Raw genomic sequence first — 21,526 nt, 5'->3', positions numbered from 1 at the left:
AACATACAGACAGCATAACCATAACCAGCAAACTACAACCTTCCCACTTGACCTCCTCTGTTCAAGATCTGGTGCAACCATAGTACCCTGGTTGCAACAATGATCTATACAGTCACAGTTCATGTCAATAACACCACACTTACCTAGACACTTCAACACTGGATTAGATAAAACAGTAGAACAAATTTATTAATTATAACGAGACAAATTTCAAGAAAGTATGAGCAATGAAGCATCAAAGTCAGAAATTGTTCCAAGAAAAATAAAGATAAAACACTTCCTAGTATCTGCTTAAGAAAGTACTGGAGTTGAAAAGCAAACTTTCTCACCTTGTGCTCCAGCAGATCACATCAGGACCCTCTGCCACAGAGTCCAACAGCTGTTTCCTTTGTCTTCTCCCGTGCAGAGAATGAGGTGCACAGGGAGAGAGAGTGGGGAGGGTGTCTTGGGGTGTTTGTCATTCCTTTTGATAGTTTCAGTCCCCCTCTTGAAAATGTTTCCAGCTAAGACCCAGGAGCCAAAGAGTCTCTTTGGAAGGATGTTCCCTGCTGGTTTTTTTCACTGGTTTGAAATTCCTCTGTTTTCCCTCCCTGCTTGATGACTCTGTTTACTGCTTAAATGCAAATTAAGGAAAGCACATGTTCCTTCCTTTGGTTGAGACATGTCAATAGACACAGTCAATGTCTGAGAAATAGCTCATTGGCACCAGCTGGGGATCTGGTCCATAAACTCCAATGTTGCTATGGCCGATTGACACTAGCTGCACTGAAGTTAAAGGATCAGATGCCCAGCCAATCTACAAGAAGGCCATATTAGTTAAAAGCCTGACCTGGCTTAGAGGGAAAGTGAAGGCAGCTTAATTACATATGGAAGAAAAGGAAATTGATAGTAATAAATATAAAACAGAAGCTTGGAATTATAGAAAATTGATAAGGGAAGCAAAAGGAACACAAGGAGAACTCTATGGCCAGCAGCATTAAGGACAATAAGAAGGAGGGTTTTAAGTATATTAGGAATAAAAAGCATCCTGACAATATTATTGGGCCATTACTAGATTGAAATGGTAGAATTATCAATAGTAATGCAGAAGAGGCTGAAGTGTTCAATAAATATTTCTGTTCTGTATATATACAGATGATGTAGTCTCCTCATATGATGATTATAACACTCTTTCTATTCCTCTAGTATCTCTAGAGGGTGCTAAACAGAAGCTACTAAAGTTAGATATTTTAAAATCAGCAAGTGCAAGTAACTTGCAGCAAAGGGTTTTAAAAGAGATGACTGCGGAGCTCTCTGGACTTGACTGATTGGATATTTTTCTAAAAGATCCACTCTAGGAATTATTTTGAGAAAGCCCTATGGTCTGTGTTATCCAGGAGCTCAGACTAGGTGACCACAATGGTCCCTTTTGGCCTTGGACTCTAATAATCTATGTGGGAAAGAATTTGCTGGTCAAAGTGGGGGGAGAATCACCCCATCTGCTGGCAATGCGGAGGATATGACACAAACCGTGTGAGAGAGCACACAAATACCAGGTCCATCAATGAGACAGAAACTGAAGTGGGTTGGAGTAAACTTTAATTATGAAGCAGGAAGGCAGGGGAGTTTACAGGAATTCATTCAGCTTGGAAACGAGTGGCAGATGGGATCTGGAAAATGAGAAGAAAGGTCAGTTTTCTTTCTTTCTTTCTTTCTTTCTTTCTTTCTTTCTTTCAGTTTAAAAGCGGCTCCAACGTCAGCAGTGGAACCAACGGCAGTGATGTGACATGGAAAATTACAACAGCAGGCTAAAATATATTTTGTGTTGCATTCCCGGTGCTGCACAGGGCTCCAAACCACATGACCAGGGAAGCGACCTGCAGACTATTCAAAGCAAATATGTTAAGCTTCACAACACCCCACATAGAAGATGAAGATCATGAACATCATTTGTCAGATGGGGAAACTGAGGCAGGGGGCAGGGAAGATTGATTGGGCCTTGGCATCACAGACAGCTTGGAAAGATTCATGCTAAAGACCTTTGGAGGTTCTTCTTCGGGCTTGGATGTCCATCCTGTGATTCTCTTAGGAACCTGCAAACGAAAAAGTGACAACACTGGAGTCTACACCACGCTTCAGTCCCACCTGTTATTTAGATCTCTAGCTAAGGATGGGGGACGGCAAGTTCTGAGGAAGGAGGGATGAAACTGCTGGAGTAACAACCAGTGGCTGACTCACCGATGCTCTCCATGGGGCTAGGGGCCCTGTGCTACAGATAACAGGGTGAGCAGGTCACTAGGGGGCGCTGTCCCCCTTGGATCCAGGGGTGACCCCACTTCTCCAGAGCTGCAATACGGGGCACTGCGGTGCGGGAGGCGGGGCGGGGAATCAGGAGCTGGTGGTCTCCCCTGGCAGTCAGGGATTGACTTCGATATCACAGGGAGGCTCTAGGGGGCGCTGTGCTGCCGGGAGCCCCACGACCGACTGCTGGAGTGTGACCCCCAGCGTTCAATCCCAACACAGCTGATTCCGCTCTGCCTACCTCCTTCCCACCCCTGCCATTTCAGTGCAGTTCAGGAGACTCCTTTGCTCCCCATCCAAAATGGTTGGGCAGCTGTCATGTACCCAACACACCCCGCCCCAGAGGTGGCTGCATGTCAGCCGATGGCTGAAGAGCTGCCCATGGGAACAGAGCCTCTCACATACACGATACCTAGCCAACTGTGGTACTGGTAGGTGCAACCATCCCTCTGCAACTAACCTTGTGTAGGCTGACAAAGAAAAGGGGAGAAATTTCAGCCTTGGTGGGTTGTTTTGAGTTCAGGGACAAGTCCCCAAGACCCTGCCAATCAAAGCTGCCTTCCCCGTAAGAAGCCAGTTACCTTCGCACTTCATCAGGAAGTAGGTGACGAGGAAGGTGAGGCAGTTGAGGGTGAAGAATGAGCCCCCCACGGCCAACTCCCGGGACCAGCTGCCTGGGTGGGTTGTGGAGAAGAAATGTGATGGTGAGGGAGGGGCAATGCACTGCTCAGAGTGTGTGTGGGTCCCTGCCACCCCCTGCTGCAGGGGGTGAGCCCTGCTCTGTGTGTGTGTCTGTGTGTGCGCGAGGGCTGGGGATCATACATCCTGGCAGCTACTGAGAAAGACAGAAAATGAAGATCCAACGTATGAAACAAAACAATATAATATAATATTTCTTTGGGGTCACTTGATTGCAATAATAAACAAATGCAAAACAACAACAACCACAAAATGTAACTGTTGCTTTGCAGGTACAGGTACAAAAGATCTCCGGTCTTCCCCAATGTTTCTGTTGGTCTTATTTATTTAGTAGCCCACTGACTGTGGGGAAAATAATGCCACATGACTTGGGGAAGTGTTTGTGCATGTGATAAATGAAGGTGGGGAGGGGTTACTTCCTTTTATGGACACCCAGCCAGCCAGTTAGCTATAAAAACACTATTAGTAGCTCTTCTCTACTTGCTTTACCTGAATGGGTTAAGAAACCCACAGGTAAAGGGAAGTGAGTGGGCACCTGACCAAAAGAGCCAATGGGAGAGCTGGAACTTTTTAAAATTGGGAAAAGACTCCTTGTGTGTGTGTTGTGGTTCTCGGGAGAAGAGGGGAACAGGGCAACAGTTGTGCTGTTAGAAGCTTTAAGGTATGAAAAACCATCAGATCATAGCTAGAGATTGCTTATCTCAAACCCCAGATATGTAAGTAAATTAGGGAATGTCTAGGAAGAGGCAATTAGGGTTATTTCTTTTATTTTGTATTCGCTTGTGGACTCCTCTGTGCTAACTCCAAATGCTTTTGTTTTGCTTGTAACCTTTAAGCTAAACCTCAAGAGAGCTATCTACATGCTTAATTTTTGTGTTTCTTTTAAAATCTAGCAAAAAGCCTAAGTTTCAGATGTATTTTCTTTCTTTTTGTTTTTAAGAAAAGTTACCCTTTTTAAGAACAGGATTGGATTTTTGTGTCCTAAGAGGTTTGTGCATATCCTGTTTGATTAGCTGGTGGCAACAGCTGATTACCTTTCTTTTCGTTCTCATCTCTTCCCCAGAGGATGGGTGAAAGAGCTTGAGGGTACCCCACAGGGAGGAATTTCCAAGTGCGCCTTCCTGGGACCAAAGAGGGTTTTTTTGTACGTGGGTGGTGGCAGCATTTACCCAGGCTAGCTCCAAGCACCAGCTTACCAAGCAGGTGCTTGGGGCGGCCACTTCAGAGAGGGCCGGCATGTCCAGCTCTTCGGCGGCAATTCGGGGGTGGTCCCTCACTCCTGCTCGGAGCGAAGGACCTCCCGCTGAATTGCCGCTGCAGATCGTGATCGCTTTAAAACGTTTTCTCTCACTTGATTTTCTCTCTCTTTCTGTGACTGCCCGGAGGGCTTTCCTGATGTTCTAACACTTTTCCTTCCTGGTTGATTTAAAACTCACTCTCTTCCTTTTTTCCCTTTCCTGCAGGTTTAACATTTTCTGTCCTTTCCCTCTTTTGCAGTTTTAAAACTCTTTCCTTGTTATTTTCCTTTCCTGCAGTTTTCAGACTTTCTCTCTGACCCTTTTCCTTTCTTGATCGCTAGGTGAGAATCCGCTTTCTTTTGTAAATGATTTAAAAGGGGCTCAACCTCCCTTTACTCACTGTTATTTAAAATGTGTAAACACCCGGTTTTGTTCAAAAATCTTCTAACCTGAACACGTGAAAACACACACAAGCTTCCTAAACCCCACAGAAAGAAAAATGAAAACATGAATCTTTTCTCCAAAATTCCCAACATGGCAAAAGTGCACACGTCCGTAAATGAGACTGGAAGGTGGGACATAAAGCAAAAAGGGGACATGGAAATCTCTCAAAATTGGTATGCTGGATAAAAGGCGCAGAAGTACTATGCTCTCTCCTCAGGGGTATTACAGACTGGCAGGGCTCACCTCTCATGCTGATGACCACTGGCTCACTCCTCCTGGCTGGGACATTCCGTCCGGACAGACGTACCCAGTATGAACAGCTGTACGACCCAAATACCGTTGGTCCAGTGATGTTCAAGTTGTAGGTATAGTTCTTCTTGGATGAAGCCAGCGCTAACACAGCTATTCTATCTCCAAAGTACTGGAAACCTTTAACCCTGTCCACTGAAGGGGGTGCTGAACACACGAGTCCCACGGAGTCACCAGCACGGTACACCCGGCGCCGGGGATTCAAGGAGAGGGATGGGGCCACAGGAGCATCTGGGAAACATCAATGACACCTATCCATCCTAATGAACACAGGACCAGCATCTTTAATCCCAACCCAGTCCCTTCAGACTGTGGGGGACCCATCCCTAGTCTGCGGCCCACCCGTGTCCTTCCTGAAGTCCTCGTCAGAACTCACCGAGAACCCCATGGCCTGGATTAAAGGGACTCTGTATGGCAAATGTATCTGTGGTGCTTATAGAGCCAGAGTAGCTGAGTGTGTCCCAGTCTTTAATTCAGGAGGGGGGCAGTGCTGTTACTTCCCCAGGAGCAACAGGCACTCTCTAAAAGTGGGTGGGCCATGGGTTCCCAAACCGTGGCCCTGCCCCTTCTCCCTGAGCCCCCATCCTAGTGTCGCCCCTTCCCCCGAGGCCCTGCCCTCGTGCGGCATCTTCCCCTGAGGTCCTGCTCCCGCGCCACCTCTTCTCCCCAAGACCCCCACCGCCGGCTCACTCCGCTCTGCCCCCGACCCCTGCCCCTCACCCTTACAGCTGGTAAAAATGGGGAGGGCAGAGTCCTCCCACTTATAACAGTGATGAGGCCCTGCCCCGCCCCCGTTCTGTCATCCCTGACTCCCCCCCCATAACAGATGCACAAAGAACCAACGATTGGAGTTAGGTGCCTACATGGCCCAGGCCCTTTGGAAAACCCCACTAGGGACCTAAATGCCTCTTGAGGTGCCTAAATACCTTTGAGAAATGGAGACTATGAATTTCAAAGCTATTTAGATGCCTAAAGACAGAGGTAGGCACCGACCTCCCATGGATTTCATGGCTTCATAGATTCCAAGGTCAGAAGGGAGTGTTGTGATCATCTGGTCTGACCTCCTCTATCACCCTTGCCAGACAACAGCCCTGAAATAATTCCTAGATTGGATCTTTTAGAAAAAAGATCTCATCTTGAGTTAAAAATTGCCAGGGGTGGAGCATCCACCATGACCCTTGCGAGATTGGTCCAGTGGTTAATTACCCTCCCAGTTAAAGATGCCTGGTAATTTCCATGGGGTTGGGTTCCTCCATGCTTCTGAAGCGCCTTTTAAGGGGGCTGCTCTAACCACTGAGCCATCTTCCCTCCCACAGCTAATACAGAAAAGGCCGAGCTAAATTAGGAATGTAAGCTCCTCGTTTGATGGCATTGGTCAGGTTTCTGTTCAGGACCAGGACTGAGAAGAAAGGAAATGCCTTCAAAGAATGAGCACAGGAGCTTAAATTCATGACTTTGCTAGACACCCAAATTCATGGACTCAGTAGAGACACTGGATTTATGGCTCATTGCAACAGTCTCTCACCTACTAACCCTCCTTCATCCTATAACTGCAGAGGTGTTCGCCACCCTTTTCACCTTGAATGGTTGCTCACAATGTGCTTTAACTCCTAGTGCTGAATAATCGGTTCCATCTTGGATGTAGCCGTTCCGCCGTGACACCCCGAGAACCTTCCCCAGCCCAGAAGAAGAGCTCTGTATAGCCCAAAATGGAGTTGCCAACCCTCCAGGATCGTCCTGGGGTCTCAAGGAATTAAAGAATAATCTCTCATTAACCATGATGTCATGCGATGAAACCTCCAGGAATATGTCCAACCAAAATGGGCAACATTAGCTCAAAGGCTTGTTGCTTTCACCACAGAAGTTGGTCCAATCAAAGATATCACCTCCCCTGCCTTGTCTCTCTAATATCCTAATATCAATACGGCTAGGAAAAGTGGCAGATTGGAGGAGGCCCGAGGGGGTGGGTGTGACATTCTCTGATTAAAATATGACCATATAGATCATTGTTGCAACCACTGTTATATATTTGCAGTAAATCTTGTACAAGGTTGTCAAGTGATAAATCTATGAAAAAGTTATGATTTGCTGGTTATGATTATGCTATTTGCATGCATGTATCATGTTTGTATTTGAAGTTATGAATATTGATTCTATACCTGGCTTTCAAATGTTTGCTTCTGGGGTAACACCCACAAGGTAGCACCCAGCACATCTTGGAGGGACTATTCAAATTAAGTGACTCGTCAAGAAAAACTTGACAATGGACCATGGGAGATGCCCATCTACACTGAGTGGACTGTCATGTAAACGTGCTGTCTGGAGTGTAGGTAATGGCTTCCTGCAATGACTGAGCGAAATGCATGGACATGGGACTTGCCCATGTGACTCCAAACTCCATCTGGTTGCTGTAATTTTCCACAGTAAGAACAATGGGATGCCCTCCACATCGCAAAAGCTATAAAAGGCGCTGGAAACACCTCCATTTTGTCTTCAATCCTTCTTCTTACCTCTGGAGAAACTTTGCTACAAACTGAAGCTCTGAACAAAGGACTGAATGACCTATACAAACATGGTTGCCAACTTTCATGTGGTAAATTATCACGTCGACTTTCATAAAAAGCCAAAAATCAAGCTAATCCCATTACATACAAATGCCAAAACAAGCCAATCCCTAAGAACCCCAACACACTATGTGACTAGATCTTCCTGGCGTGCAGTCTGGGACTGGGCTGGGCCCACTGTGATTCCCTGACTCAAAAAAAAAAAAAAAAGAAGAAGCAGCAAACAAGCTACAAGCCAAAAACTAGCCAACAAGCAACTCACAAGCCAATTAAGCCAAAAACAAGCCCAATTTCTGCATTTTTTTTGTGCGGGTTTGGCATGTCTGCATCCAAGCTGTGCATGTATTCCAGAGACTTGACTCAAGCCAGCAGTTTATTCCATCACTGCTGCAAGCCAGAACCAAGAACTTTGCAATTACTGTATGTATTTGATTCTTTTAACCAGTTTTAACTCTCAGCTTTCTTTCTTTCTATTTATGAATAAACCTTTAGATTTTAGATACTAAAGGATTGGTACCAGCGTGATTTTTGGGTAAGATCTAAGTTATATATTGACCTGGGTGTGTGGCTGGTCCTTTGGGATCAGAAGAAGCTATTATTTGATGAGACTGGTTGTAAAGAACCACTCATCTCTGAATCCAGTGGTTTTGGTGGTGATATAAGAACTGAGGAAACTGCCTTTATGTCCTTTTGTTAGCCAGTGTGGGGAACCAGGAGTTTATGTTTGTGGCTGGTTTGGTAAAGCCTATGGGGGATCAGCCACCAGTCTTGGGGTGTCTCTGCCTTATTTCTCAGCAGTTCGTCCAGAATTTGACATCCTCACTTATAACCCACTGAGGCCTGGTTACAGTGGGGGATGAACATGCGAACACAAAGACACACAATAACTCCTCACTTAACGCAGTAGTTCTGTTCCTGGAAAATGCTACTTTAAGCAAAACGATGTTAAGCGAATCCAATTTCCCCATAAGAGGTGGGGGCGGGGATAGGTTCCAGGGAAATGTTGCCAGACAAAAGACATTCTACATATCTATATATGCACATAACCAGTATAAGTTTTAAACAATTGAATAGTGTACACAGCAATGCTGATTGCGAAGCTTGTTTGAGGTGCTGGAGTCAGAAGGTGGGATATTTCCCAGGGAATTCCTTGCTGCTAAATGATGAACTAGCACTCGGCTGAGCCTGCAAGGGTTAACATGTTGTTGTTAATGTAGCCTCACCCTCTACAAGGCAGCAGGGATGGAGGAAGGAGACATAATAGACACATGGCAGCGGTTGGGGGTGGGGAGCTGCATGTCTGTGTGAGACAAAGACACACACCGTGTGTGTGTGAGAGAGAGACAGACAGACACAGAGACAGAGACGTGCATTGCCCCTTTAAGTATGCTGACCCCACTCTAACTACACTGCCTTTTTAAGTAGATCAGCAAGTTGAGACAGCAGCTGGTGCCAGCAAGCTCCCTCCGTCCTGAGCCCTGTCGTGTCCCCCCACCCGCTCTGTGGAGATGGGGTACAGGAGCGGGGGGAGGTGGACACCCTGACATCAGCACCCCTCTTCCCCCACCTGCACAGCAAGCTGCCAAACAAGGTTATAAGGGAGCACTGCACAACTTTAAACCAGTATGTTCTCTAATAAATCACCAATGAAACAAAGTTAACTGGGGACGGTAAGTGAGGAGTTACTGTACCCTTCACTTGAACGGAGACGGGCTGGCTCTTCTCAGATGGGGTTTCTTGTCCAGATGCCCCCCTCCAGTATGCACAACTGTAGGCCCCGGTGGTGGCCAGCTGAGCTGTGAGATGGAGCTGGGCTTCCCTGTAGAGATCAGGGGGTGTTTCGAAGAGCCGCTCCCCACTTTGGTCGAAGAACCGGTACCCTGTCAGTTCTGCAGCCCTGGGAGCCGAGCACCTGAGTGTCAGACGCTCCCCCTCAAAGAACTCCAGGTGTGGGGGGTGCAGAGAGAGTGTTGGGGCTGATAGGGGAGCTGCAATGGAAACACAGAGGTTAGTGCAGAGGCGGAGACCACCAGGGAGTGAGGGGGAGAGGAAATGCGGGAGGAAACCCCGACACAGACCTCCCCCATCCCCCTGCCCTTTCCTCCCACCTCCACACGAGGAAATATCCCAGGGCAGATACAGCACCTCTGGGTACATTAAAGTCCCTTTACCTGTAGGTGACACCAGGCTGGGGAAAATCTGGAGAGAGGCTGAAAAAGAGAAGCGAGGGAGTGAGAATTCTGCAAAAGAAAGAAAGAAAGAAAAGGAGAGCGATTGGAAAGAAAGTCTCTCACTCAGCACAGGCAGAAGGAAAGTCAATTCCATGCTAAGCTGGTTTCTCTGCTGCTGAAATTTGAGTTCTCTGCTCAGCCACCGGCGTCGTGTCCTGCCTGGGGCCGTACCCAGCACCCAGCACCGTTCCCCTCCACCAGCTGCACAAAGCCCCCCTCTGGCAGATTTCCGGGGCTCAGCCCGGGCACACACCAGGCTCCTGGGTCAGGCTACTGCACTTGCCTGGGGCTCTAGGGATATTTCTTCCCATACCTCTGCTTTTCTCTGGGAAATGGGAAGAATAATACTTGCCTGCCTGCCATATGGGAGTATTGTATAAGGATTCGATTGAGATCTGTGGGGCCAGGAACATTACATTTTTAAACGTTACGTGACTTACCACAAGATGTCAGAACATATTAGTATTAGAGCTGGAAATGTCTCTCAGCCTGGATCCCCATTCTGCTCCTCTACCCTCCAGACCGCTCACTCTCCTAGTTAATGACTGAGATGATGGAGAATAAGATTGTTCATTGGCATATCTTGTATGTCCAGCCTGACCAAAATAAATGTGGGTTTTTCTCTAAAGTCCAGATGTAGTTAGAAAAGCGGCTCTGCAAAAACATCACCACAGTCACAGGCCTCCACTTGCTCTGTTTCAGGTCAAATCTGTTCATTTTATGGGTACAAACATGTTTTTACTCTTAATGGTGCAAGAACCAATATCAGTCAAGGAACACAAGCTCTATTCTGTTTGGCCTCAGACAACAACAGAAGTGTTGAATGCATTACAGCTGAAGATGAAAGAAGCAGATAGAACCTAATTTCGCTTTCAGGGTTACGCAAGGGCAGGAATTAAGAAAATTAACGGATCCAGATTAAATTGGAAGAGGAACTATGGGAAAGCAATATTTAAATAGTAAATACAAGATTTAAATATTAAGTAAACGTAAAGCTACAAAGTATTATGTTAATCTGTGAGCATGAGATAAGAGGAGATAAATGAAGATGAACTAAAATGAATTAAAAAACAAAGGTTCGTTTTAAACCACATTCTAACTGCTATGCCATTGTTCTGTGATCTTATCTGAGATTTACATTAGACACATAGTTCCTGGCAAAGACATCTAAACTTTCACATAATGCTGGGAAATACAGAGATCTGTGTGGTTACAAAAGTAAAATCCACAGTTTTAGTGCACAATAAAAATATTAACTACAAACATGAGCTCATGAAAACCAGTAAAGAGACTGGCAACTATTACTAGAACAAATAGAAGAATGCAGGTGATGACCAAGGGGGTTGCGTTGCACATGGGTTTCTTTTTCTAAAGAAAAACAGAACCAGAAAAGAGAAGTCCCCCCAGAAAAGAGAAGTCCCCCAAATTGTGCTGAGACCGGGAACAGGGAACCAGCTGCAGCACAGAGGCATGGCGCAAGCGGCCAGGGATGAGAGCAGGGTTGGTTTTGTTCAACGGAACTGGCTCTGGTGTTGGGCCTGTCACGAAGTCAACAGTAAAGTCAGTAGCTCAGCCAGAGGCTAGGGGCTAGTAGAGGAGCAGGTGGGCGAGGTTCTGTGGCCTGTGAGGAGCAGTAGGTCAGACGAGATGATCATGATGGTCCCTCTGGTGGAGGGTCACAGGGCTCCTTCTGCAGTAGAGGTAGCTGTGCCGTTCCCTTTGACCTCATCGTGAAGCCAACGTCTCTGCTAGATCTGCCTGGGAACCAGGCGTATTGACCAGTGGTAGATTTGGCTATCTCAATTTTACTTCCCCTTCTGAAACGAAAACCAAGAGTTTCAAAATGCCCCGTGAAATACGATTATGAGAAGAACTCATCAGCTATGCCAAGAAGGTCACCACAAGGACCCAGCCTGACCTCTGCTGCGACACAGAATTCCGAAAGCCGATCTTTCAGAGAAACATCCTATCTTGATTTTAACATTGCTGGGACAGAGAACCCACCACAGACTTTGGGATGTGGTTCCAACGCTCAATTCCCCTCACCGTTGAAAATTTGCACCTGATTTCCAGGCTGAATTTGTAAAGCGTCAACTTCCAGCCATTGGATCATGTTAGATCTTCGTAGGCTGATGGAAGAACCCTCAATTATCCAATTTCTCTTCCCCCCATAGGCACTGATAAATTGTGATCAAGTCACCCCATAATCTTCTCTTTCTTTATCTCAATAGATCAAGCTCCTGGACTCTCTCACTCTAGGCAGGTTTCCTACTCCTTGAATCTTTCTCATAGCTCTTCTCTGTCCCCTCTTCAATTTATCAACATCCTCCTGTGAATCTACAGGGTCCATAATTCAAGATTTCGAGGCTTTTCTGACCATCTAGTGCGACCTCCCGTTTAACTCAGAGCTGGGCACAGGATTTCGGTAGCGGTCGAACCAGTGAGTTGAGGGAAATGTCATGTTTTGATGAAATCAGAACAGTTTTGGGCCCAAAAGGGACCCAGATCTCAGATGGCATCATCACTTGAAGATTACCTGTTCTGTTCATTCCTTCTGAAGCACCTGGCATTGGCCACTGTTGGAAGAGGATATTGGGCTATATGGACCTTTGGTTTGACCCAGCAAGGCATTCCTATGTTCTTATGACCTCTCAGCCGGAACAGGGACAGAAGATTTTGTTCTGAGTTTGATCTTTAAAAACTTTTCCGTATAGAAAGATTTCTGCTGCAACAACTTGCTCCAAAATGAAAAATCAAAGTGCTCAGTTTTAAAAGGGTCCAAACGGATCATCATCAACATGCTTATTTTGGGGCAGGTTTGTTTTGTGACATTTTGCCAAAATTGATACTTTTTTCTAAATATTTCAATTTTGACAAAACCAGCATGTGCGGAGGAAAATTTTCCAACAAGCTTTAGCCTGTGCTGCAAACACGTGTTTTTGATTTGCCGATCACCCTCCTTCAATGAGTCAGCCAGTCCCCCTGCCCTGTGGCCAGGTCAGAGCCATTGCCCTGACCAGAGCCAATGCCACCTACAGAGGAAAGTCCCCGTGTCCCATTCCCCTGAGCAAACCCTCCCCCCATCCAGGGGCCAGATCAGAGTTGAAACAGACTCGGATGAGGGCCCGAGCTTTGCAGCTGAAAACATCTGCCCAATCCAGATCTCACTTAGGTTCCACTACGGATGGGTCAGACGTCCGGTGGGTCAGCATTGTCCTGGGGCGGAGTGAGCTGGTAGGTCCACCAGGCTCCACGGCATGGAGCATTTTAAGTTCCTTGGTCGGGGCGGGGAGGTTTTTGCAACCGTTTCTGGCTGAGTCACAGTGAGCGGTGTGGTTGGGTGAGGAGCCACCCGGCTTCCTTCCTGTTCTCAGGGACCACAGAGGACAAATCTGACAGAGGCTACAGCTAATGTGAGGAGCATGTCAACCACAGGAAAGCAGCCCAGGCGAGAAGAGCGACTGGCCCGAAACAAGGGCATGTGCTGTCTGTGGTAGAATGAGCAAGGAGTAGCCTGCAGTAACCAAGAGAATACGTTCCTTTCTAAGGGCTTCTGAGAACCCAGGAGTCCGGGCTCTTTCCCTTCTCCTATTCTCTCTCCGTCCTCTTCTTTTCTTCCCACGCCCCCAGCTTTCACATTAACCACAAATTCTCATCTCTGGAGGGAAGAAGCCGGGAAGGTTGCAATGGCAGGATCTGAGTGACCCCAGAGGTTCTAGCATAACAGGGTTGCACCATCCAGGAGCTGGAAAGGAATGTGAGCAGAACAGCTCAGCCCCACTTATAAACCATCACAACCTCCCCCATGGGAGGCAGGATTCATGAGCTTCATGTGACTGGTGGGCAAACTGAGGCACGGGGCGGGGCAGGTGATCAGACACTGGAATTTTTTTCCTACTTTGGATCCCCATCCTGGGATTTTCCTTGAATTTCATAAATGGCAAACCCGCGAAGCTGGTCCCTAGCCTGTGTCTGTCCTAGCCTGCTTGTGATCACAGCTGTAGTGGAGCAGGTCAGCCAGGGTCAGCGTTTGGCTGGGAGACCTCCCTGGGTGGTGAAGGGGGTGAAACTGATACAATGGGGGCGCTGTGCTGCAAGGAGCGGGGTGGGGGTCTCAGTAGGGGGTGCTCTCCCCTGTGAATCAGTGCTGACCGCAATGCCCCCTCTTCTCTTCTCTTCTCTTCTCTTCTCTTCTCTTCCCCTCAGCAGTGCCTGGTCAGCAGGGGAAGAGAAGAGGAGACGGGGGAGCAAAACACACGGCTAGTTGCCCAATGGGCACAGCACTCAGAAGAATGAGGTCGGGGGGGTTGAGGGTTCCCAGCCAGGTTTCCCCCGCACCCGTTTGACAGACATTCCCCAAGGGGGACATGGAGGTGCCCATCTGGATGGTGCCCGGATGGGATCCTTCACCCAGCTTCCAGTACCCAGTCCCGGCAGGTGCCCACTCCGGCGCCCCAACTACCAACAGCTGTCGTCGTCGGTTGCCCCTGTTCAGAGGCTCTTGACTGTCCCTGTGAACTCTGAACCCCAATACTGCAGCCACCCCAGGTCACAGTCACGACAGGACGTCCCCTCTCCTCTAGCCACTGAACGCCATCATATCCCTCTAGGCGGTCAGCCCCTCTAGCGGGGGGCAGCAGGGACAAACACACATACACACACAGCAGGGCTCATCCTCTCCTGCAGGGGGCAGCAGTGACACACACACACACACACCCCTACCTCACTCCTCTAACAGGAGCACTGCTTCAAGACCTCACCCACGGGAATTCCTTGTGGTTCTCTGTTCATCACAACGTCAGCTCAGAACAAGCTGCTAGGCTTAGGGGGGCTCCGCGGGCCAAGTCCTCGCAACTGCACCCTAAGGCTCGGCGACCCGCCGTGGGCCAGAGGCTCCGTCCATTGGGAAAAAGGCCCAAGACCACTGAAAACCAGGCGGTTCATTTACAAACCCTTCCTTTGCCTGTTAGCTTCCTGGAGAATCCAGTTTGTGCTAATAGACGAGAACCACTCCAGGGGGGTGTCTTCAAAGGGGCTGATAACCACAGCAACTACATTATCATCCCCTAGTGTGAGCAGACCCCTGATATTAGAGGTTTTGTCTTATCCAGGCAACTCTACACCTGCTCCGAAAAATAAGTGTCCCAATTTTTCACACTTGCTATCTGGTCACCCTACCATCCCCCTCCCCCGAGGAGTTACAGACACGTTCCGTACGAGGAGAGATTAAAAACACTGGGACAGTTCAGCTTGGAATAGAGACGACTAAGGGGGGATATGCTAGAGGTCTATAAAATCATGACTGGTGGAGATCAGTGGTTTTCAACTGTTTTTCTTTTGCAGACCCCCAAAAAATTCCAAAGGGAGGTGTGGATGATTCATTTATGGATGATTATTATGCAGGGCTGCCCAGAGGGGGGGGCAAGTGGGGCAATTTGCCCCAGGCCCCGGGCCTCGCAGAGGCCCCCACGAGAGTTTTTCAGGGCCCCTGGAGCGGGGTCCTTCACTTCCTCCGGGGGCCCCGGAAAACTCTCGCGGGGCCCAAGCCCCCGAAGCTTCTTCCGCTCCGGGTCTTCGGCGGCAATTCGGCGGAGGGTCCTTCCACTCCGGGACACGCCGCCGAAGTGCCCTGAAGACCTGCGGCTAGGGATCCTTCTGCCCGGGACCCACCGCCAAAGTGCCCAGGCCCTCTGAATCCTCTGGGTGGCCCTGTTATTATGGGGTAAAAATTGGGGCCAGGACAGACAGGTGAGTGGGGCGGGGACAGACAGGAGAGTGGGGCGGGGACAGACAGGAGAGTGGGGCGGGGACAGATCGGGGGGGACAGACAGGAGAGAGGGGTAATACCTCGCTGGGTACGTCTACACTGCCAATGGCAGTAGGTCTCAGAGCCTGGAACTGGGTCTGCACTACAGTGCTAGAAATAGCAGTGTAGACGGTCCCAGTCAGGCTTGCCGACCCACCCCCCTTTGCCGGGTTTGGAGCCCAAGTGGGAATGTCTAGCCCTGTAGTGCGAGCCCCATGAGCCTGAGTCAGTTGACCACATAAATTGGTCCACTCTCTAAGGATCATGTGCTAAAAGTGAGATTTTCAGACCCACCAGTCATGCTCCCCCAGCCCCCACTGGCAGACGTCCTATACAGCAAAGCCTTTGTTCCATGCAGCAGGGCATGGAGGTGAAAGGCACCAACCGTCACTCCTGCTGGCTCTGAGTGATGGTCCTTCAGCGAGGTCACATGCACCTTTCTCAGGTAGAAGAGCTGCGATGAACAAAGAGCAATAGGCTGCTATGGAGCAAACCCGGGCTGGGGCGGTCACCGTGCTGATAGTTCCACACCTAGTACAACACAGAGACCATGATCTGATGCTGTCATAGCCCACTCTGCCACACCAGTGAACAGAACACCCCAAAGCCATCAGACCACAAACAAAATGTTGACCCCAGAAAAGCAGAACCACCAGATACTGCGTGAAATCCACTGGGTATTTTATGTGGAAGGCACTCGGATAGCATGGCAATGGGTGGCAGTATAAAACCAGGAAACATAGAGATATCCGTCTTTCTTATAGTGATATAAACCTAGAATAACTCCATGGATTTTGTGGAGTTACCATGGATTTACCACTTTAAATACAACATTTTGCATAAAAAAAAATCACACACCATATTCTTATTGGAAAATGTCATCAATTGATTGTATGTGTAAAGAAACACAGATAAAACTATGTTCATAAGAGAAATATGGACATTTTATTCTTGGTGAATAACCTCCACCGAGTCAGTTTCCTCAGGGCAGCTTTGATCTCCTTGTTCCTCAGGCTGTAGATGATGGGATTCATCACTGATGGCAGCACGGAGTAGAGAACAGCCACCATGAGATCTAGAACCGATGCTGAGCTGTAGGTGGGCTTCAGGTAGACAAAGATGGCAGTGGAAACAAACAAGGAGACCACAATGAGATGAGGGATGCAGGTGGAGAAGGCTTTATGCTGGCCCTGCTCAGAGGGGATTCTCAGCACTGTGGTGAAGATCTGAACATACAACACAATTATAAAAACAAAACAGCTTAAGCCTAAGCAAACACTCAAGATGAGTAACTCAACTTCACCAAGGTACATGTCAGAGCAGGAGAGCTTGAGCAGCTCGGGCATTTCACAGAAGAATTGATCCATCATGTTGCCTCTACAGAATCTTATTGCAAAATAAGAGACTGTCTGCTTTGGACAATGTACATGGCAGAGGGGCATTGCCAGTCTCTACGCAAAAGAATAAATGGACACAAATCTGACATCAGGAATCATAACATTCAAAAACCAGAAGGAGAACACTTCAGCCTCTCTGGCCACTCAGTAACAGACTTAAAGGTGGCAATTTTGCAACAGAAAAGCTTCAAAACCAGACTCCAATGAGAAACTGCTGAACTTGAAGTGATATGCAAATAGAGACTGGGAATGGCTGAGGCATTACACGCATTGAATCTATTTCCCCATGTTAAGTATCCTCACACCTTCTTGTCAAGCTGTCTGTAATGGGCTATCTTGATTATCACTCCAAAAGTTTTTTCCTCTTAATTAATTAGCCTCTTAGAGTTGGTAGGGCAACTCCCACCTTTTCATGTTCTCTGTATGTGTATATATATCTCCTCACTGTATGTTCCATTCTATGCATCCGATGAAGTGGGCTGTAGCCCACGAAAGCTTATGCTCAAATAAATTTGTTAGTCTCTAAGGTGTCACAAGTACTCCTGTTCTTTTATTTTATGTTACTAATCCAGACCCCAGAAGTGGAGAGTAATTCCCATGCACCAATTGTAGGGCTTTATTTGACTGGGAAAGGAAAGAAATGGAGACAGTGTGAGGGTCTGACACCAATTTGGTGTTAGCCTTAAACCCTGTGGGGACAAAGAACTAGGTGGCCTTCTTTATGGCAGCCAAAGTAACACCGAAGGCCCAAGTTCAGGCCCTCTGACAGAAGCTGACTATACTGACGGCCTTTACATAGAACAGTACAGGCCAGGGCCTGAACAACACAGCTGTACAAGCCCCTGTCAAGGCTATGACCAGAGGAGGGAAAGGGGTGTGAGGGAGCAATGCGAAAGGCTTAGCAACATAATAACTGCTTGTTTATGAAAAACATGATAGCCGCTTGTTGTGAAACATGATAACTGCCTATCTGTAAAAACATGATAAGTGCTTGTTTATGAAAAATAATAACGGCTTATATGAAGAAATTGCTTCTAGGAAATGCCAACTTCCCCTATAGTTCCAGCTATCTGCCAATCAGCCAATCATATATCATCTTTGGGCATCCCATGCCCTTAACCAGAAAACCCCGGAAAAAAACAATATGTACCCTGACGAAAACAACACTCCAACTGGTGCCAAGTATCACCCATGTCGGAACCCCCCCCACCCAATAGGCCCCCAATTCTCGTAAATAATGAGGGAGCTACCAGAAAAAAGGGACAGACCCCTACTCTTATTTTCACATAAATGACGCATAAATGACCCATTCTTTGTACTATGCTTGCGGTTTGAGCGAATAAAGCAGCCTGCGTGCTGTGCTAGGTGTGGTAGTTTTCGGACTGCTACCCCAACGCGTTGCTTTGTTTTGCAATAAATTGGCCTCAGGCTTGAGTCTGTGAACTAAAATCAATGCGTGGGTGACTTTTTCCACGACAACCCTGTCCATATTCCTCACCCATATCCAACAGGGACTTAATCATGCGTTTAAATTCAATGGTGCCGCTCATATGATTACATTTAAGAATGTGCTGAAGCAGCTGTGGAATCAGGGCCTCTGTCCAGACTAGTCAAAGGAAATGAGTCTTGTATTCAGAATCAGGAGTGTCTGGAGCAGATCCTCAGCTGTGTCAATTCTCGGAGCTCTAGTCGAGCTGTGTCACGTTAAACCAGCTGACGATCGGCCCCTGGATTTTCAAGGATACCGAGAGTGAAACTGACGTTTGTTCAGAGAAGCAAACCAGAGCATGTTCAAAATGTATCCAGTCAAAACGGCTCCAAGTTCAAACCCCACACACTTAAAGATGAACTGTTTGTAAATGAGTGATGGACTAAGATGTAGTCATAAAAAAATCTTTGATAAATAATGTTTAATAAGGAGTACTCATAAGAAAATTATGATCTGGACATAGACAATCGTTAACAGGAAAAGAAGCATAATAATTTGCACAATCATCTCCATAGATGACTCATTCTCTAGCTAGCTGACATAATTCACAATCAAATAGAAATCTGTCATTATGAATAAATTAGCTCTTCTCTCTCTAGAGACAAGGGTCACAGCCTACTGAGCCATTTTCATCAGAAGCCAGCAACGGAGGCGAGGAGAAGCAGCCCTCCCTCGCACGTCTCTGTTGTCTCCCAGTCTCAGTGATTAATTGGGGAGGAGAGGGGGGAGCCCAGGCCCGCCCTCTACTCCGGGCTCCAGCCCAGGGACCCTAAAATTAGCAGCTATGGTAGCTGACTTTTTGGAAATAGGACGTGTACAATTCCCTGGGCCACTTCCCCACAGCAGCCCCCACTTCTTCAATATCTACTTAACCGTTACCTCAGTGCCTCCTTCCTTGCACCTGATATGGATTTGTACTGCTCAGTTCCTCCAACAGCACAGCTTCCTCCTATAACTCCTGGCACGCGCCTCACTGACTAACTGGGAGGCTTTTAACTAGTTCCAACCAGCCCTTGATTGGCTTCAGGTGTCCCAATCAATCTAGCTATTTCCACTGCTTTCTAGAAGGATCTTAATTGGCCCCAGGTGTCTTGATTAATCTGGAGCAACTGCCATTTGGTTACCATGGTACCAGGGATTTGTTTAGCCTGGGGCTAACATACCTGTTCCTCATTACTTTACTGTAGCCATCTGGCCTTGCCCCGTCACAAAGGTTAGAACAAAATGACTCCAAACAAGAAAATTACACTGGTGTTCATGTCACTACTGAGTGCAGCCCAGAGACTCTGGGCCAGAACCCCCTCAGTATTAAACTGGTGATTCCAATGGGTCATCTCTGCATTGGGGCTGGTCTAGCTGAGTTGGGAAATCTGACCCTTACTTCCCTGTCACACTCACTTTCTCCAGGGTGCTGTCAGCCAAATCTGGATCCTTGTGTGTAGAGGCTATTGGCGAAATCTTGATGTCCTTGAAGTGAAGTTCTAAACCACAGTGATTTCCATGGAATCCCAATTTGGCCTCGTTATCTGAGTCAGGTTTTCCTTAGGAAACTCTGGAAAATGTTTCTCTCGAAATCAGCCTTTCCACCCTAGCAAGAATGACACCGTTTTTACATATTCATTTAGGTTAAAATAATAAAAAAGAGGCCCAGCTGAGGTTCTTATGTCCCTAACTTTCCATCAATAATCCAATAATACCCCAACAATACACACACAGTCATTTCAGTGTGTCCTAAGCCACTGCAGAAACCTCTTTTACCCCTTTTATCATTGCAGGGAGCAAACCTTCAGCTTGCTCAGAAAACCCCATCAAAGAGATGCCATATGGGCCCCCCAAGAGAGTGCAAACATTGAAAATCCTGCCTAACCAAATGCTCACCATCTCCCCTTTGCACCTCTAGGACCTCCTGGAACAAAGAAACAAACCAAATCACCAACCAACCAGCTAAACAAAAATAATATAAAAATCTGCAAACAAACAAACAAAAGCACAAATAACAAATACATTGATACCTCAATCTGAGTTTTTATCCCCCAAACTAAGAAAAGCCAGAGACCCCAGTACGGACTATGCTATGGCTACTGATTTTATGGGCAAGATAGCATGGTGATGGATAGCAGGATATGATCGATAGATTCCACTCTTACTTAGATTGGTGTAAACCTATAGTTAATCCTTTTATCTTGAGTCATGTTTGTCAGGACTTTTACAAGTGTAAATACCCAATTCTGCATAAATGGTTTGCACAGTATTTTCTCATGGAGGCAATAATGTCATCAGCTGATTATATTCATAAGGAAACTCTTATGAATATAAGAAAGAAATCTGTCTGCTTCTCTCAAACATTTTGGTTTGGTTTGTAAAGAAACAAAAACTCAAAAACCGAAGAGTTTTGGTTTTGTGATTTAAAAAAGTCCAGTTTTCAGCAGAAAGTTTTCATTTGCAAAAAAATGGAAAAAAAAAAAAAGATTTTGGGTTTTCAATGAAAAGTCAAAATTTTCCTGCAGGGTGGAAAATACCAATCAGCCGTAGGTATTGATTAAACTGAGAAACGTCTTAATTGGTTCATATTGTACTTCATATTTATCATCTTAATTTCCCCCTGTATGTTGATCTCCCAATATATTTAATTGAGATAACAAACTTACTGTACTGGTCTTTGTGGATTTCCCCCCTAAAGATGACGCATGCAGTCATCCAGCACCAGGATTCTCTGTTCAATATCCATCTGCATAGTAGAATCTAGAAGCTGAAGGCACAAGTATCTGAGAATCCTTCACCCCTCAATCTGAGACTGAACTGACACAACTGGATTCACACCTGTTGTTCTCTGCAGATGACCTGTGTGGAGCTGGCTTTGAGCTGCATTGCCATTAAAGGACTGATGCTGCGGGAAGGTGATTTATCCAGGTCTATTTCCTAAGGGCTAGTGGGACTCACTCCCTGGAGCTCTGCACAGCTCAGCAGCAGAGGCCCAGAGGCAAGTGCATAGATGCCTAGGTGATAAAGCTAAAAAGGGCCATTCTGGTCCTCTAGTCTGACCCCTACATAGCACAGAGCCCGTGATCT

The 21,526-nt window shown here is 47.0% G+C and overlaps 2 protein-coding genes and 1 long non-coding RNA gene across 5 annotated transcripts in view; 1 reads left to right on the top strand and 2 right to left on the bottom strand.

Moving 5' to 3' along the window:
* LOC135975479 (uncharacterized) overlaps positions 1–21,526 on the top strand; it is a 500,168-nt gene that overhangs the window by 477,193 nt on the left and 1,449 nt on the right. The window lies entirely within an intron of this gene.
* LOC103307131 (alpha-1B-glycoprotein-like) lies at positions 1,562–10,161 on the bottom strand. 3 transcript variants are annotated; one of them, XM_065565350.1, is made up of 6 exons: positions 9,829–9,916; positions 9,706–9,744; positions 9,226–9,522; positions 4,905–5,201; positions 2,862–2,954; positions 1,562–2,072 (listed from the first exon to the last, which is right to left on the bottom strand). In XM_065565350.1, the coding sequence occupies exons 1-6, from the start codon at positions 9,857–9,859 to the stop codon at positions 2,065–2,067; spliced, it is 765 nt and encodes a 254-aa protein (XP_065421422.1). In that variant the 5' UTR covers positions 9,860–9,916; the 3' UTR covers positions 1,562–2,064. The 3 variants fall into 3 exon arrangements, with proteins under 3 accessions (XP_065421422.1, XP_065421424.1, XP_065421423.1); XM_065565352.1 differs by lacking the exon at positions 2,862–2,954 and having other exon boundaries at positions 9,829–10,161; XM_065565351.1 differs by lacking the exon at positions 2,862–2,954 and having other exon boundaries at positions 9,706–9,864.
* LOC135975518 (uncharacterized) lies at positions 16,641–20,421 on the bottom strand. Its single transcript, XR_010592455.1, has 3 exons — positions 19,856–20,421; positions 18,527–18,695; positions 16,641–16,797 (listed from the first exon to the last, which is right to left on the bottom strand). It is a non-coding gene; the product is annotated as an uncharacterized LOC135975518 (long non-coding RNA).

Source organism: Chrysemys picta, chromosome 13 (genome assembly GCF_011386835.1).
Source record: "Chrysemys picta bellii isolate R12L10 chromosome 13, ASM1138683v2, whole genome shotgun sequence".
Taxonomy (NCBI): Eukaryota; Metazoa; Chordata; order Testudines; family Emydidae; genus Chrysemys; species Chrysemys picta.
The sequence above is the reverse complement of the archived record's forward strand: the minus strand, read 5'-3'. Positions and strand labels throughout refer to the sequence as shown.